The sequence below is a fragment of the Monodon monoceros genome, unplaced genomic scaffold (genome assembly GCF_005190385.1).
Source record: "Monodon monoceros isolate NGI ecotype Baffin Bay Population unplaced genomic scaffold, NGI_Narwhal_1 Super_Scaffold_12, whole genome shotgun sequence".
Classification (NCBI taxonomy): Eukaryota; Metazoa; Chordata; class Mammalia; order Artiodactyla; family Monodontidae; genus Monodon; species Monodon monoceros.
Window position 1 is genome coordinate 26,920,313 of NW_021703768.1, and position 15,105 is coordinate 26,935,417.

Genomic DNA, 15,105 nt, shown 5'->3' on the forward strand with positions numbered 1-15,105 from the left:
TTAATGTGGTGTATTAAAGTTCCACCCATGCCTGCTTCTTATACTGCTTTAAGATAATTTGCAGAAATGAGTGAGCAGCATTTCAGGTGTTTATGTGCAATTCATTTGAAATGTTCTGGGTGGAAATGAAGTGCTACCAAAATACCAGCTGTTTTGGTAGACGCAGGGAGGGTACAATCCATCCAAAAACCTGGGATTTCTTTATATGAGTTAAAAGTTTCAACTCAAGCGTAACAGAGGCTGCAAAAAATCATGATTTCCCCCTTCTGAGGTGGAAAGTTCAAAGAGAGAAAGGATTGAGGTAGTAAGAATTTTATATGAATTTAAAATATGAAACTTTGCATCAAGTTTGAAAAGTAATGTTTCCTGTAGAGTGGATATCTAAAGGGGCTCTGCAGACATGTCTGAACTCAAATATTAAGATTGATGTCGGGAGGAGACTGAGGCATGAGTTACTGGTTGTCAGAGGCAAAGGAAGGCATACAGTTTTTTGGCAACCGTGAAATACCCTAGTTATTTACATCCATAATTAATATATTGAAAGTAGGCATAGCCATAATGGGCTCTTTATTCAGCTAACTCATTCTCCTGACCTGCCTGAAGGCTGTCCTCTCATAATCCCAACATATCCATTCAGTCAGTTATAAAAGATTTTATTAAGCCATGATCCTCAAGCCCAAGATCTTTTTGCTCATGGAATATAACTTAAAGTCTCAATGCTGAGTCTTTTTGTCCTTCAACTAAAAACTAAAATAGATATTCAGCCCTCTCCCTCATTCTTCCATGAGTTTTTTGGGGTGGTCTTCCTTGGTTCATTCATCCTTCAATCCATTTATCAAATATCACTGAACACTTCCTAGATCCTAGTGCTAAGCCCTGCAGGGCCAGATCACCGATAGGTAAATAGTCGAGGAAGGAGATGAGATGCATCCACTTGTAATTAAATTATATTGTGCATATGGAGATTGGTATATGGGTAGTATAAAACATTTTTGAAATTCAGAAGAAGTTTCTTCCAACTAGGATCATCATGGAGGTAGCCGCGTCTGAGGGCTTGAAGCATAAGCAGAATGTTGGGAAGTGGGACAGGATGGGGATCAGGTACCTAGGTAGACTGCACGCACGTCCATACGCACGCACGTCCATACCCACGCAGCGAAGGAGGTTTTGTTTAATATGATTGGCTCCTTCTTCTCCAGTTAAGGAGGTGAGCCTGTCCGTAAGGATTTGAGCTTCAGTGACAATATGGTGAATTTCTCCCCCAACAGGTACCCCCTTGAAGAGTCCTTCTCTTGCAAAAAAGGTGAGTCAAGACACACTGCTGCCTCGCTCAGCTGGCCCACAAACCAATTCCTGAAGCCCATAAGTCAAACTACAGATCCTAGCCCATATTTCTGTCCATGAGTCATTTTGGCCACTTTACACAGGAAATGGCAACAATGTTCATTAGGGAACAAGTATACAAATGTGTGTTTATTAAATATTCATCCAGGAAAAGAACAGAACAACAAAATAAAAGAACTAAGCTACACTTTGAAAAATAGCTGCTTCATAATAAAGGGGGACCCTGGTCAGTTTGCGGGAGGGTACCTGCAACTTTAAGGAGAGTGTGGAATCTTTCTCAGGTGGCCCTTCCCAAATCCCAGTGGATCAGAGAACAGGCGTCAAACTCTCCTGTTTTGTTGTTTCATCAATAGGCTGAGCCAGTGCCTTGGAATTCCATTCTACTTCCTACCTCTTCCTCCAGTGTTTCTCCTGGGATGGTTGATGTTTTGCTGCTGTGGCTTTTCTGATCGCAGCCAAAAAAGTATTGCTTAAAAACATTGTCTGGAAGCCATTGCCTTTTAATGCAGTGTTTAATTTCGCCATCCTAAAGTAAATGGAAGTAGGTGTTTACCATCAGAGCTGTTTTGAGTGACCACAGATTAGAACAAAGTGTTTTCGGGAAGATAGGATGCAGCTACTGTTTAAAATAATCAGCTTCTGGTGCAAATTCCTCATCCCGCACTGCCTTCTTCAACAGGACTCCCTGATCTCCGAATCTGAACTCTCCCAGTACTTTGCTCACGATGTCCCAGGCCCGCTGTCTGACTTCGTGGTGGCCGGCTCCGAGGATGAGGACCCCCCTGGAAGTGGCTGCAGCAGCTCCGCGGAGCTGCCTGGCGCCTCCCGTAAGCCATGACTTTTCCGATTCCACGATGTGTTGGTTTGTATGTCACGGTGCTGGGATACGAAAAGAGAACTGGAAATCACACCTCTGGTTGAGTAGAAGCCACCTTTCTACCCTGGCTAAATTCAGAGTTTGCTCTTGGAAAATGCAGCCCACTCTTAGTGGCTGGCCCCCCACTTCTGTGGTAAATGGGCTGGGCTGACGTTCTGTACCCGCAGTGTTGAAGGATGCTGAACCGCCCCCCTTTGGGTGGTATTTACACAGTGTAGTCTTGGAATTTATGGCACCAAATCGTGGCTGGCAACCTGATGGCCTTATGTTTTAGGGCCATCCTAGCCAAACTCCTTCCCTCGCTAGGCCCTAACTTAATTCTTTCGAAGAGGGCAGTGAGTGAAAGATTCAGAACTTAGACATTATCAAATAGGGATTTTTAGAAAAAGACCTCATTGATTATTTTCTCGGTATAATCTGAAATAATCTGATGTGAACCATACTGACTTCTCATTCCTGCCGGTGTGGTTTCCTTTTGCTCATTTCTCATGTTTGCGTAAGAAAATCCCTGGTCTCAGGCGAGGCAGATGAGAACCCGTCTAGCTCATTTGGAGCACTTGACGTGCCTCCTCTGGTCTCTGATAGAAAAGTTGCAAGGCGGAAGCACGTGTAATCTTTCACTACATTTAACGAGAACTGGAGAGTTTGCAGAGCAGCCCACGCTCTCCTTCCCTTCCCAGGTTGGAGTTTATAAATCATGTGTAATCTCAGGCTTCACTGTGCCCGTTAATCAAGCCCCACCCCCAACTTTTGCAGATGAAGGAAGGACCTCAGGTGATAAGAAGGCCCAGGTGTGCAGGACCCATTGGTCCCCGGGCATCCTCCCACAGAGGAATATTCGGCGGCAGCATTTAGGTCCAAGTCAGTAATGTGTTAGACATCACGGATGTTGACAAGTTAATACATTTCTGTCTCTAGGCAGCACACATGTTTAAGTGAAACAAACCAGAGGTTAAGATATTTTTAAAAAGTAGAAAAGCAAAAAGGGAGACCAGTAGGAAAAGGAGAGAGGGAAGCCAGCTCTCTGCTCTGTGGAGATCCCGAGAAACCGTATCATTTCAGCCTGGTGTCCAGTAGCCAGAAGGTGTGTATCTGGCATTTGTGAACGTGGAAATGCTCGTGTGTAATGAGGGGGGTCAGATTAAAAGACCACGCCAGATGGGAAGATGTTTCATTCAACTTTTCTTTCCCCAACCCCGCCAGCTCACAAGGAACCAGGAAAACCCAGGGCCAACAGCCTTGTGTCTCTAGGAAGTCAGCGGGCCTCTGGGCTCTTCCACAAGCAGGTGACAATTGTCAGGCAAGCCAGTCTTCCTGGGAGCCCCCAGGTCCTCCGAAACCCTCTCCTCCGCCAGAGGAGGGTGGGCTGCTACGATGACGACGCCAGCGATGAAGAAGAGTTTGATGGCGAAGGGGACTGCATTTCCCTCCCGGGGACCCTCTCAGGTCCCAGCAGGCCTCTGACAGACAGCTCTACATGCGTCTCAGCGGCCTCTTCCAAGGTCACGGGTATCAACCAAGAGGCACATCCCCAGAAAACCCTGGTCAGCAAGGCCTCCTCGGTGCCTCTCCTTGGCAGCTCGCTGGACTTACAGGAGAGTGTCCCAGGAGGCGTGGGGGACACCCTTTTACATGCAGCCAACCCACTGGTCCCTTCAGAGGCCCCCGAGGGGAGCCCTGGCTGCCTGGGGAGGAAGGAACTTTCAGGATCGAGGAGTTCACCCAAGTTGGAGTGCAAAGCCGGATCAGGCACCCAGAGTCTGGCGAGCACGGACAGCCCCAGTTCCCTCCAGCAGAAGAGTGACAACCTGGGGTCCAGGCACAAACCAGTGGCCAGGGTCAGCCCACACCACAAGAGGCCCGAGGCCGAGGCCAGGCCCAGGAGCTCAGAAACGGCCAGCCTGACCGATGGAGCCAGTGACCCGTGTGGTCCGGACTTGAAAGTCCAGGCCACTTCCGTCAAAGTGGCTGTGACTGGTTATCAGCCAGGAGGAACTGTGGAGAAGGTAACTGATTTCTCTTAGTTACTTGGGATCTAGTGAGTATTATATGAATGAGTATGGAGCATGCTGTAAAGCATACGTTAATCTGTCTGAAAGAAAGGATAATGATTGGAGAATTATCTTTCAATAGAGCCATTCATTTCAATACTCAAACTGCTTGGGAGCCTGGTAATACTACGTCACCAGGTTGGTGCGGGGAGGTGCCTAGGTACTGAGTCGTGAGATCATTCGGCCAAAAGATATAGTCGCTCTCTTACCTGTGCACAGGGCCTACGGCTGATGACGGAAGGGCAGTGCTAGGCCAGTGGAGGAAACCCCTGGGTCTGGTGCCGGCTTCTCCACTGACTAATTGGTGGTCGTTTGGGCACGTTATTGCATCTTCCTGAACCACAGTTGTCTGGACTGTAAAATAGGGATGGTGCTGTCTGCCCTGATCATCTCACAGAGTCGGGGTGACCGTCAAATATAGGTTAATGGTGATTACGTCTGGCTGTCAATGTTCTGATTGATCCTTATTTTTTCAGACTTTCTACAGTGATGATGTATAGTTATAGCTACTCATACCCTTGTTGTGAGTATCACATGAAATAAGGGGCATGCGTTCACTTAGAAACATATAATGTACTACATTAAATGCACGTTAATACTATTTATGTTTCTACTTGGTTACCAGTATGTTAGACTGGCCCAGAATTATTAAATTGTACCTTTTAAAAAAAATTTTAACATACCTCCACTTATAGCAAGGAGAGAGTAAGAGAAACAAACATTGTTTACAGTCTCCTCAACATAAATAATTTCATTCTGAGCAGAGAATCTGAGACGACTTATAAGGCTATACAGGTATGCCTCGGAGATAACGCAGGTTCAGTTCCAGACCACTGCAATAAAGTGAATATGGCAGTAAAGTAAGTCACATGAATTTCTTGGCTTCCCAGTGCATATGAAGGTTATGTGTACAGTATGCTGTAGTCTGTTAATTGTACAATAGCATTATGTCTTTAAAAATAATGTACATGTAATAACTTTAAAATACTTTATTGCTAAAAAATGCTAACCATCTGAGCCTTCGGTGAGTCATAATCTTTTTGCAATAGTTTCATCAAAGATCACTGATGACAGATCACCGTAACAAATATAATAATAATGAAAAAAACTGAAATATTGTAAGAATTATCAAAATGTGACAGAGACAAATATGACAGAAATGAGCAATGCTGTTGGAAAAATGGCACCAACATACTTGCTCGACGCAGGGTTGTCACAAACCTTTAATTTATAAGAACCACAGTATCTCTGAAGTGTAGTTTTTATTCCTATATTTATAAAGATGTGTGTTCAAGTGGTTTGTATAAACATACAAGAGAGCCAGAAAATATAAAGTCATAAAAGCTATTCTAGGCAGAAGGGTTTTTGTTGTGTTTTTTTTTACCTTGTAGAAAAAGTAGAAACTCACATCTTTTCCTCCTCCTAAAACATTATTACCTCTAACTAGCACGTTTTATTTTTTTATTATTATTATTTTTTAACAAAGCTTTTTGGTCATAGGTTCAGTCCTTTTTTAAAATATTTATTTATTTATTTATTCATTCATTCATTTGGTTGTGCCGGGTCTTAGTTGCAGCAGGCAGGCTCCTTAGTTGTGGCAGTCGGGCTCTTTAGTTGTGGCTTGTGAACTCTTAGTTGTGGCATGCATTATGGGATCTAGCTCCCTGACCCCAGGGATCGAACCCGGTCCCCCTGTACTGGGAGCACGAGTCTTAACCACTGCACCACCAGGGAAGTCCCAGCACATGTGTTTAAAATGTAATGTTCAGCTAATGGGTAAACCCCTTCTTTTTAAAAGTATCACAAGTTTTGAATAACTATATGAAGCCAAATCAGGGGTTTTATTCATAATAATTTATTTCTATTAAAATAAGAGCTCTTGTACTTGTGAATTAGTATCCCCAGTAAGACCTTTGAGCAGCATTTAAAACTTTTGTACAAAAGAAGTTCAATTTTGCTCACAAAATTTTTAGTTCCCAAATTTTATTTTATTTATATATGCAAAAGAAAATAGACTACATTGCCATAAGGTATTTACCCTCAAATATTAGAAGCTTAAAAAAACCCAAAACTTTCTCTTTTGGCAAACAGATTGTCTTCCACCGTTTTTGTTGAATACTTTTTAAAATTGAGATGAAATTCACATAACATAAAATTAAACATTTTAAAGTGTCCAGTTCAGGGCTTCCCTGGTGGCACAGTGGTTAAGAACCCGCCTGCCAATGCAGGGGACACAGGTTCAATCCCTGCTTCCGGAAGATCCCACATGCTGCGGAGCAACTAAGCCCGTGCACCACAACTACTGAGCCTGCGCTCTAGAGCCCGCGAGCCACAACTACTGAGCCCACGCGCCACATCAACTGAAGCCCACGTGCTCTAGAGCCTGTGCTCGGCAACAAGAGAAGCTACCGCAATGAGAAGCCCGCGCACCGTAACGAAGAGTAGCCCCCGCTCGCCGCAACTAGAAAAAGCCTGCACGCAGCAACAAAGACCCAACACAGCCAAAAATAATAAATAAATAAATTTATTAAAAAATAAAAAAATAAAATGTCCAGTTCAGTGGCACCTGCTGCATTCAGTGCTGTACAATCAACTACCTCTGTCGAGTTCCAGGCTCTGCTACTGGTTTTATATTACATTTATGCCTTATTAGTAAACAGAAAATTCACTGAGTTAAACGCTGTATAGATTTCCCTCAGCAGATAATTGATATTTTACTAAATGATTTTTTTTTTTACTAAATGATTTTTTTTTTTTTTACAAAAGTAGCTAAAAGATAACTCCATCTGTTTCACCTTTCCTCTGCTGCCACCTTTGGGCCACTTTATGACTCCTTCACTCAGAGGGTAAATTTCAAATAAATCTGATTTAGCTATTTAGCAAGTCTATTTAGAAACTTTTTTTTTACAGTTGGTATTAGAAGAAAGGAAGATGAAGTAATTGACACTTGGCTAAAGTGCAATTTTGAAATGTTAATTTTATTTATTCAGCTTAGTCCCTCCCTAACTCCCAAAATGAGGAGCTGATTTTGGTCTTGGATATCTTTTTTAAATTATTATTATTATTCAGATTTAACTGGGCATCCTGTGTGGTTTTGGGGTTTTTTTTTTGGCTGTGTCAGGTCTTAGTTGCGACACGCAGGATCTTCTGTTGTAGCATGTGGGCTCTTCGTTGTGGCATGTGGGCTTCTCTCAAGTTGTGGCACGCGGGCTCTATAGTTTGCGGCAAGCAGGCTCTCTAGTTGAAGCGCGCGTGGGCTCAGTAGTAGTGGCGCACAGGCTTAGTTGCCCCGGGGCATGTGGGATCTTAGTTTCCCGACTAGGGATTGAACCCGTGTCCCCTGCATTGGAAGGTGGATTGTTTACCACTGGACCGCCAGGGAAGTCCCTGGTCTTGGATATCTTGATGCAATATTATAACTATAATGCCTTACCTCTATACAGCCTTTCGTGGTTTTTTTTCTTCATTTTCTTATTTTTTTAATTAATTTATTTATTTTTATTGAAGTATAGTTGATTTACAACGTTGGGTTAGTTTCAGGTGTACAGTAAAGTGATTCAGGTATACATCCATATATACCTATTTCTTTTTCAGATTCTTTTCCCTTATAGGTTATTACAAAATATTGAGTATAGTTCCCTGTGCTATACAGTAGGTCCTTGTTGGTTATCTATTTTATATTAGTAGTGTGTATATGTTAATCCCAAACTCCTAATTTATCCCTCCCCTCCCCACTTTCCCCTTTGGTAACCATAAGTTTGTTTTCCGTGTCTGTGGGTCTGTATAGGTTTTTGTATGCTGAGTGTTGTAGCTGTTATCTCATTTAATTATCCTTTATTTAAAACTCTATGAGTTAGGGCAAGTCTTATCATCCCCATCTTTTTTCTAATTTTTTTTATTGTGGTAAAATACACATAGTATAAAATTTACCATCTTTTTTTTTTTTTGCGGTACGCGGGGCTCTCACTGTTGTGGCCTCTCCCGTTGCAGAGCACAGGCTCAGCGGCCATGGCTCACGGGCCCAGCCGCTCCGCGGCATGTGGGATCTTCCCGGACTGGGGCACGAACCCGTGTCCCCTGCATCGGCAGGCAGACTCTCAACCACTGCGCCACCAGGGAAGCCCTAAAATTTACCATCTTAACCATTAAAATGTACAGTTCCATGATATTAGCATATTTATAAGGTTGTGTAACCATCACCACCATCCATCTCCAGAACTCTTTTTATCTTGCAAAATGGAGACTCTGTACCCATTAAACAACAACTCCCCGTTTCTCCCTCCCACCAGCCCCTGGAAATCACCATTCTATTTTCTGTCTCTATGATTTTAACTACTCAGTGTACCTCATATAAGTGGAATCATACATTTGTGTTTTTTTTATGACTGGTCTTTGTTGCTTATCATAATGTCCTCAAAGCTTATCCACGTAATAGCATGTGTCAGAATTTCCTTCCTTTATAAGGCTGAATAATACTCCATTGTATGTATATAACACATTTTGCATATCCATTCATCTATCACGGACACTTGGGTTGCTTCCACACTTTAGCTATTGTGAGTAACACTGCTATGAACACAGGTGTACACACGTCTCTTTGAGACCCTGCTTTCAATTCTTTTGGGTATACACCCAGGAGTGGGATTACTGGATCATGTGGTAGTTCTGTTTTTATTTTTTTGAGGAATCTCCATACTGTTTTCCATAGTATGGAAATGGCTACACCATTTTACATTCCTACCAACAGTGCACGAGGTTCTAATTTCTTCACATTCTCACCAACACTTGTTATTTCTGTATTCTTTTTTTGTGTGTGTGTGGTACGCGGGCCTCTCACCGCTGTAGCCTCTTCCGTCGCGGAGCACAGGCTCCGGAGGCGCAGGCTCAGCGGCCATGGCTCACGGGCCCAGCCGCTCTGCGGCATGTGGGATCTTCCCGGACCGGGGCACGAACCCGCGTCCCCTGCATTGGCAGGCGGACTCTCAACCACTGCGCCACCAGGGAAGCCCTATTTCTGTATTCTTGATTGTAGCCATCCTAATGGGTGTGAGGTAATATCTCATTGTGGTTTTGATTTGCATTTTCCTAATCACCCACATCTTAAAGTTGAAAAAACTGAGGTTTAGGAAGAGCGACAAGACCATAAATTTCTATTGGACCTTAAACCCAGAATCTGGATCTCGTGGCTCCTGGTCCAGGGCTCTTTGAACTTTCCCAAACCAGTTCTCTGTGTGTGATGCCTTAGGACACAGAAACCCTGAAAGCCACTGACAGTGACTTGTAGTTGTCCTTGTGCCAGGACTCTCTGGACAAGCTGACCGTTGGGGATGGGCGAGTCCCCACCGACTGGGGGCCAGCTGGTACCCCGTCCCACCCAGATGCTGGCCACCCCACAGAGAAGCCGCCCGAAGCTGCACCCGAGCAGGGGCAAGAACCCGGGACAGGTAAGATTACTTTATCACTTGTTAAGCTTCAGGATGGGAGGGCAGAAGTTACCTTAATAAAAGTGTTATCGATATATGCGGAGAATTTTGAGGGGCAGAGAAATCTTACACAGGTTAATGATAGTTAAAGCTGCCTGCATTTAACAACTTGACTAGATCATTGTGCCTGAATTCATAGTTTTAATTCCATGTCGAGTGTGTCTGTCTTCAGCCAGTCCACAGCCTTTACCCATTTTCTGACATGTACCTTAGTGAATGAGGCACGAGATGAAACAGAAACATATTCTGCCCTTCAGAAACTCAACACCCTGCTTACGTGAAATCAGTTGTACTGAGAAGTGGCAGGAAAAACCTCCACAGAGGACAAGTAAAAAATTAATATTTTTTTACCTCATGTATCCACAGAAAATAATAGCTGAGGAGCCCTCCGAGGTCAGCAAGATGCTCCCAGGCCTGCGTGACGGGCGCTGGCCCTGGCAGGCTGTCCTCGGCACCAGTGACTTTTAGGTTATCGGCACACATGTAACCTACTCTAGTTAGGAAGCTGCACCAAGCCCTCCCTGTCCTTCTACACCGACGACATCAGTTATAAAGGTTGCTGGGCCTTCTACCCCATGATGTGCCATAACTGAGCCAATGTGCTTCCCATTATTGAGTATTTGGGGGGTTTCCAAGTGAAGGAGTATTTTGAAACATGATGTCATGGACTGCCACCATGTAATTTAATCTCCTTCAATAAAACCCTCTTAGGTTACACATTTTGCACAAAAGTCAAATTGCTAACAACATTTTAGGGTTTGTTCAGCCAGTGAATCACCTGAAAAACAGCCTTACGTTCCCTCCTTTTGTCTCATTGCTACTTTTCCCCCGAGGTTGGCACCAGCAGAAGCAGGAAAGTCATGCTGAAGGGAGTTCAAAAAGGTTGAGCAGAGAAGGACAGGAGGCCGTGGATGTGAATCTTGTGGTGCCCCTGGCCATCCTCGGGGACCTGGGGAAGTTGTGTCTGGTCTCCGTGCGCGTCTTGATGAGCCAGCCTTGTTGCTGCCAGGTGCTCTCCACGGAGGTCAGGGTTTAGGTAACTGTGTGGGCTATGGAGCCAGCCTCCTGGGGTGACCCCTGGCCATGAACTCTGTGACCCCAGATACATTGCTTAACAGCTCTGTGCCTCAGTTCCCCACCATTCCAGTGCAGATGGTCACAGTGCTGGGGGGAAAATTAAGTGCATGAAAAACTCTTAGCACAGCGCTAAGTCCCAATAATTAGTTCTTAATTATTGACCGCCCCCTTCGGAGGGGGTAGGCATATGCAATTAAGATGATTTGCATGGGAGATGTGGAGTGAATATAACATTTGGGGGAGATACACTTTTCAAAGCAAGGGCTTTCATTGTGACTGAGGTTTTCACTCCAAGCTCAGACCCAGAGTTCGTAAGAAAATGCAAATCTAATGTTCTTTATCATGCCAGTTTCCCCATCTATTGTAAGATGCCATGTGCCAGAGGTGGACAGCTTAGCTCACGCACATGCAGGCCTTTTGCGGAGGAGCCTCCAGTACAGAGTGGCTGTCCAGAACCCACCTCATGGAATGACTTTACTTCCCACTGTCTCTAGGCAGGTGTCATCTTTCCCTGCGCCTTGGAGATTCCATGCTTTTTCTTGCTTCTCTTGCTTTGACTCCCTTTCCTTCCTCACCTTCCTTCCCTTCGGTCTCTGATCAAACTATCCCTCCAGAACCCCACTCAGGTCCGGACCCTCCTGTCACAGCTTCCCGGGATAATCTTACCTCCTAGGTCACCCACACCCCCGAACCTGGTCAGGACACACTGGAGCTCAGGACAGGCTTCCATCTGTCTGGAGCATTCCATGTGTTTTCCCCAATTAGCCTCCTCTCCTGCACGAAGCAGTAAGGCCCTCAAGTACCCTGCTTGGACTGTTCTACTTTACTCTGTGGCTCACAACCCACGGCATGGGGCTAAACCCCGACGTGATCAGCCAGGGACTGAGAGGTTTGCAGAATCAAATAGAACAACGGCCTGACTCCTGTGGGGTTTGCCATCAGAGGGCAGATGGTGCACAGAAACCCAAGTGAAGGATTTCTGGTGTCCCCCATTCTTATAAACAACCAAAAAGGGCAGAAGCAGAGGTTCCTTCTGCCATCCAGTCTGAGTTATTTTAGAGCTTCTAAAGCTTGGTGGTATTTGTTCGATGTGAGCACTCTGTAATTTTAGAGACGAAAACAAGCCTACATTTAGGCTGTGGGATGTCCTTCTAAAAGAGACCAAAAAATTGAGGCTGTTTACAGTTTTCCACTTTTTTAATTGAGAGGTTTTCTATTTTCTCATCTCCCCCCACCCCCACCCCCGTATGTCCCGCACCACCCACCTTCTGTTTACATTCTCCACACAGGACCCCACGGCTCCCCAGGCCCCCTCCCTTCCCCAGGGCAGAAGGGGGCGGTGCACCCTGACCCCAGCAAGACCTCAGCGCACGTAGGGCCAGGGAGGCGACCCGAAGACCCCGGAGAGACAGAGTCACCCAGGGTGCCTGAGTCTGAGGACAGTGCATCCCAGGGGACGATGGCCACAGCTCATCCTGACCTCAGCGAGACCGGAGCGGCCCCAGAAGCCAGCTCGCCCTGCGCCACCCGGAAGGCCGCTGCCCACAGCGGAGCGGGACCCGTGGCCGAGGGGGCATCTCTGGCCACTGCCGTGCTGTCACGAGACCTCACGACCCTGGAGAAGAGACAGGGGGTTCCGGGTCACCACAGCGATGCTCTGCAAACCACGGGAACCCTCGTGCCTGGAAACTGCCGGGGGTCAGCTCTGCCCCAAGGAACAGACTCTGGGTCTGCAAGGGCGCCGCGGGGGCCCAGCCCCTCCCTGCCGTCACCGAGTGACAAGGCCCCGGAGGGGTGTGGCGCTGCCTCGGGGCCCGGCTGCCCCGGGGGCAGCGGGAGCAGCCCCGTGACTGACATAGACAGGCTCCTGGAGGAGCTGGATGCTTCTGGAGCAAGGCTTCCGCCTCCCGGGAAAGGGGCCCGGCTGAGCCGGGAGCGCGCTGCCCCGGGGCCGCAGCGGGCCGAGTCGGACCCGGACTCGGGGAGCCAGGCCCCCGGCCCGAGGAGGCCCGCGGCTGCCGGTCCAGCCCCTTGCCCCCAGTGGGCCCACCAGCCTTCGGTTTTGGATTCCATCAATCCCGACAGACATTTTACTGTGAACAAAAGCTTTCTGAGCAGCTACTCTAGAAACCTCAGCAGCCTCCACGAAGACAGTACGTCTCTGTCGGGCCTGGGTGACAGCACGGAACCGTCCCTCTCGTCCATGTACGGAGATGCTGAGGACTCGTCTTCGGACCCCGAGTCGCTCACTGAAGCCCCACGAGCTCCCTCCAGGGACAGCTGGTCCCGTCCTCGTCTTTGTCCTCGTCCTCATGGGGCTTCTCACAAGGGAGACACGACGGAGTCTGAGGAAGAGCAGGTTGAAATCTGTGCCACGAATGCCCCCCCCGATCCACCCGCAGCCAGCGCTCCTGCCCTTGCCCAGGGGGCCGCCTGCCCTGCCTTCGCCAAAGCCCTGCCGCCGAAGCACAGAGCCCTAAGCCAGGCGGGGGCGGACGCCGGGGACGCCGCCGCCTCCGCGCCGGGAGCCTTGGGCCCAGCAGCCTTGGGACCTCCACGGATGCTTCTGCCCTCGGACGCGAGGTCTCGGGAGCCGGAGACGCCCGAGGCTGCACGGGCTGCCGAGGACCCCGGGGAAGCCGCCCAGCCTCGGCCCGGCCCCAGTTCTGTCCCCGGGCCCCCGGGCCCCCTCAGCTCTCCTAACATGGTGAATGGTTTGGAGCACGACTGGCTGGATGACAAGACCCCGCCTGAAGAACAGGAAACAAATGTTCACGTCACTGGAAACCGGGGCGCCCTCGGGGCGTGCGACTCCGAGAACAGAGACCTGGCTCTGGCAAAGCTGCACATCTCCGAAGTTCAAGACCCGGACGACTTGCTGCCAAAGCCGAAACCCATCTCCAGGCGGCCCATCATGGCCTGGTTTAAAGAGATAAATAAAAGCAACCAAGGGACACATCCGCAGAGCAAAAGTGAAACGGAACAACCCACGATGCCGGCCAGAAGGCCCGACCCCAAGGATCAGGCGCTGAGCTCCGGCCACAAGAAGGGGGTGGCTGTACGGGACAGCCCCCCTCCTCGGCTGAGTCTTGAGAATAAAGACCTGCCTAAGAAGAGTTCCATGGAAACCCTTCTGAGTACCTGTCAGAAACCCAAAGCTGGTCCTAAGCTGAGGAGACTGAGCATCAAAAGCAAAAGCAAAGTCAGCTCCGAGGCCCCAGCCGCTCACCCGGGGAAGGCCGGGGGCACAGAGCACAGGAAAGCCCTCGTTTCACCCCAGGCCTCCCACAAAGTGCTTTCTAAGGTGGCATCACACCGGTTCCACACAGGTGACCATGAGGAACCGGACAGAAGCGCCGCAGCCGCCCCCCAGCCTCCCCAGTGTGTGGAGGGCAAGCTGCCCCAGGGGACCCCAGGCTCCCTGAAGCCCTCGGCATCCGACACCAGCATCAGGATGTTCATTTCGCCCTTGACCTCCCCCAAGACCCTTCCTGAGCAAGGTGCGTGCAGTAGGCTCCACCCGGCTGTGCACTCAGAACCTGACCGAGGCTGCCCGGCCGCCCCCAGATTTCCGAAGTGTGGTCCAGAGAGCAAGGCTCCCCCTGCGTCCCCTGGGCTGGTGAGTCCCATGGCACCAAGGAGTGGTGCGTCCACAGCGGCCGGCAAGCGGGAGGTGCCCCCTACCGGGCAGGGCGAGCAGCCCCCGTCCAGCCAAACGGACTCAGCAGCAGAAGCCTCCCAGGCCGGAGGGACCGGCGACAAAAGCAGCAAAATCATTGCTGGTGAGCCCCTCGAAAGGACCGACGAGCTGAAAATCATTGAGCTCTCTTCTGAAAGGACGCCCAAGAATGCGTATGGTGACGAGCCAGCTGAGAGTGACCGGCAGGGAGGGTTCCTGGCCCAGAGCACCTGTCAGGAGAAGAGCGAATTCAGGCTCTGTCACCAGTCAGTGGACTCGTCCCCAAATCATCCATCCTCGCGCACGTCTCGGGCCTCCCAGGTGGAGCAGGGAGCGCAGCAATCTGTCAGCAGGGCGAAACAGACTTCCTCCCCCTCCCGGCAGCTGCCGGCTGAAAAGGCAGATCCCTGCCAGGGAAAGTCAGACCACAGGGCAGACTCCCTGGGGATGCCCAGGAACGGCACGACAGTGGGCCCGGCGCTGGGTGAGCATCCCTACTTCACGCCAAGGCCAGCAACCAGGACCTACTCCATGCCAGCCCAGTTCTCCAGCCATTTCGGCCGGGAGGGCCATGCCCTACACAGCCCAGGGCGC

General features: G+C 48.7%; 1 protein-coding gene across 1 annotated transcript in view; it reads left to right on the top strand.

Annotated features, from left to right (window-relative positions):
- Nucleotides 1-15,105, top strand: part of PDZD2 (PDZ domain containing 2) — a 236,946-nt gene that overhangs the window by 206,479 nt on the left and 15,362 nt on the right. Inside the window, 5 exon segments of the mRNA XM_029215898.1 lie at nt 1,269-1,303; nt 2,024-2,171; nt 3,425-4,227; nt 9,572-9,716; nt 12,122-15,105. Of these exon segments, the coding sequence (XP_029071731.1) occupies nt 1,269-1,303; nt 2,024-2,171; nt 3,425-4,227; nt 9,572-9,716; nt 12,122-15,105 (4,115 nt within the window).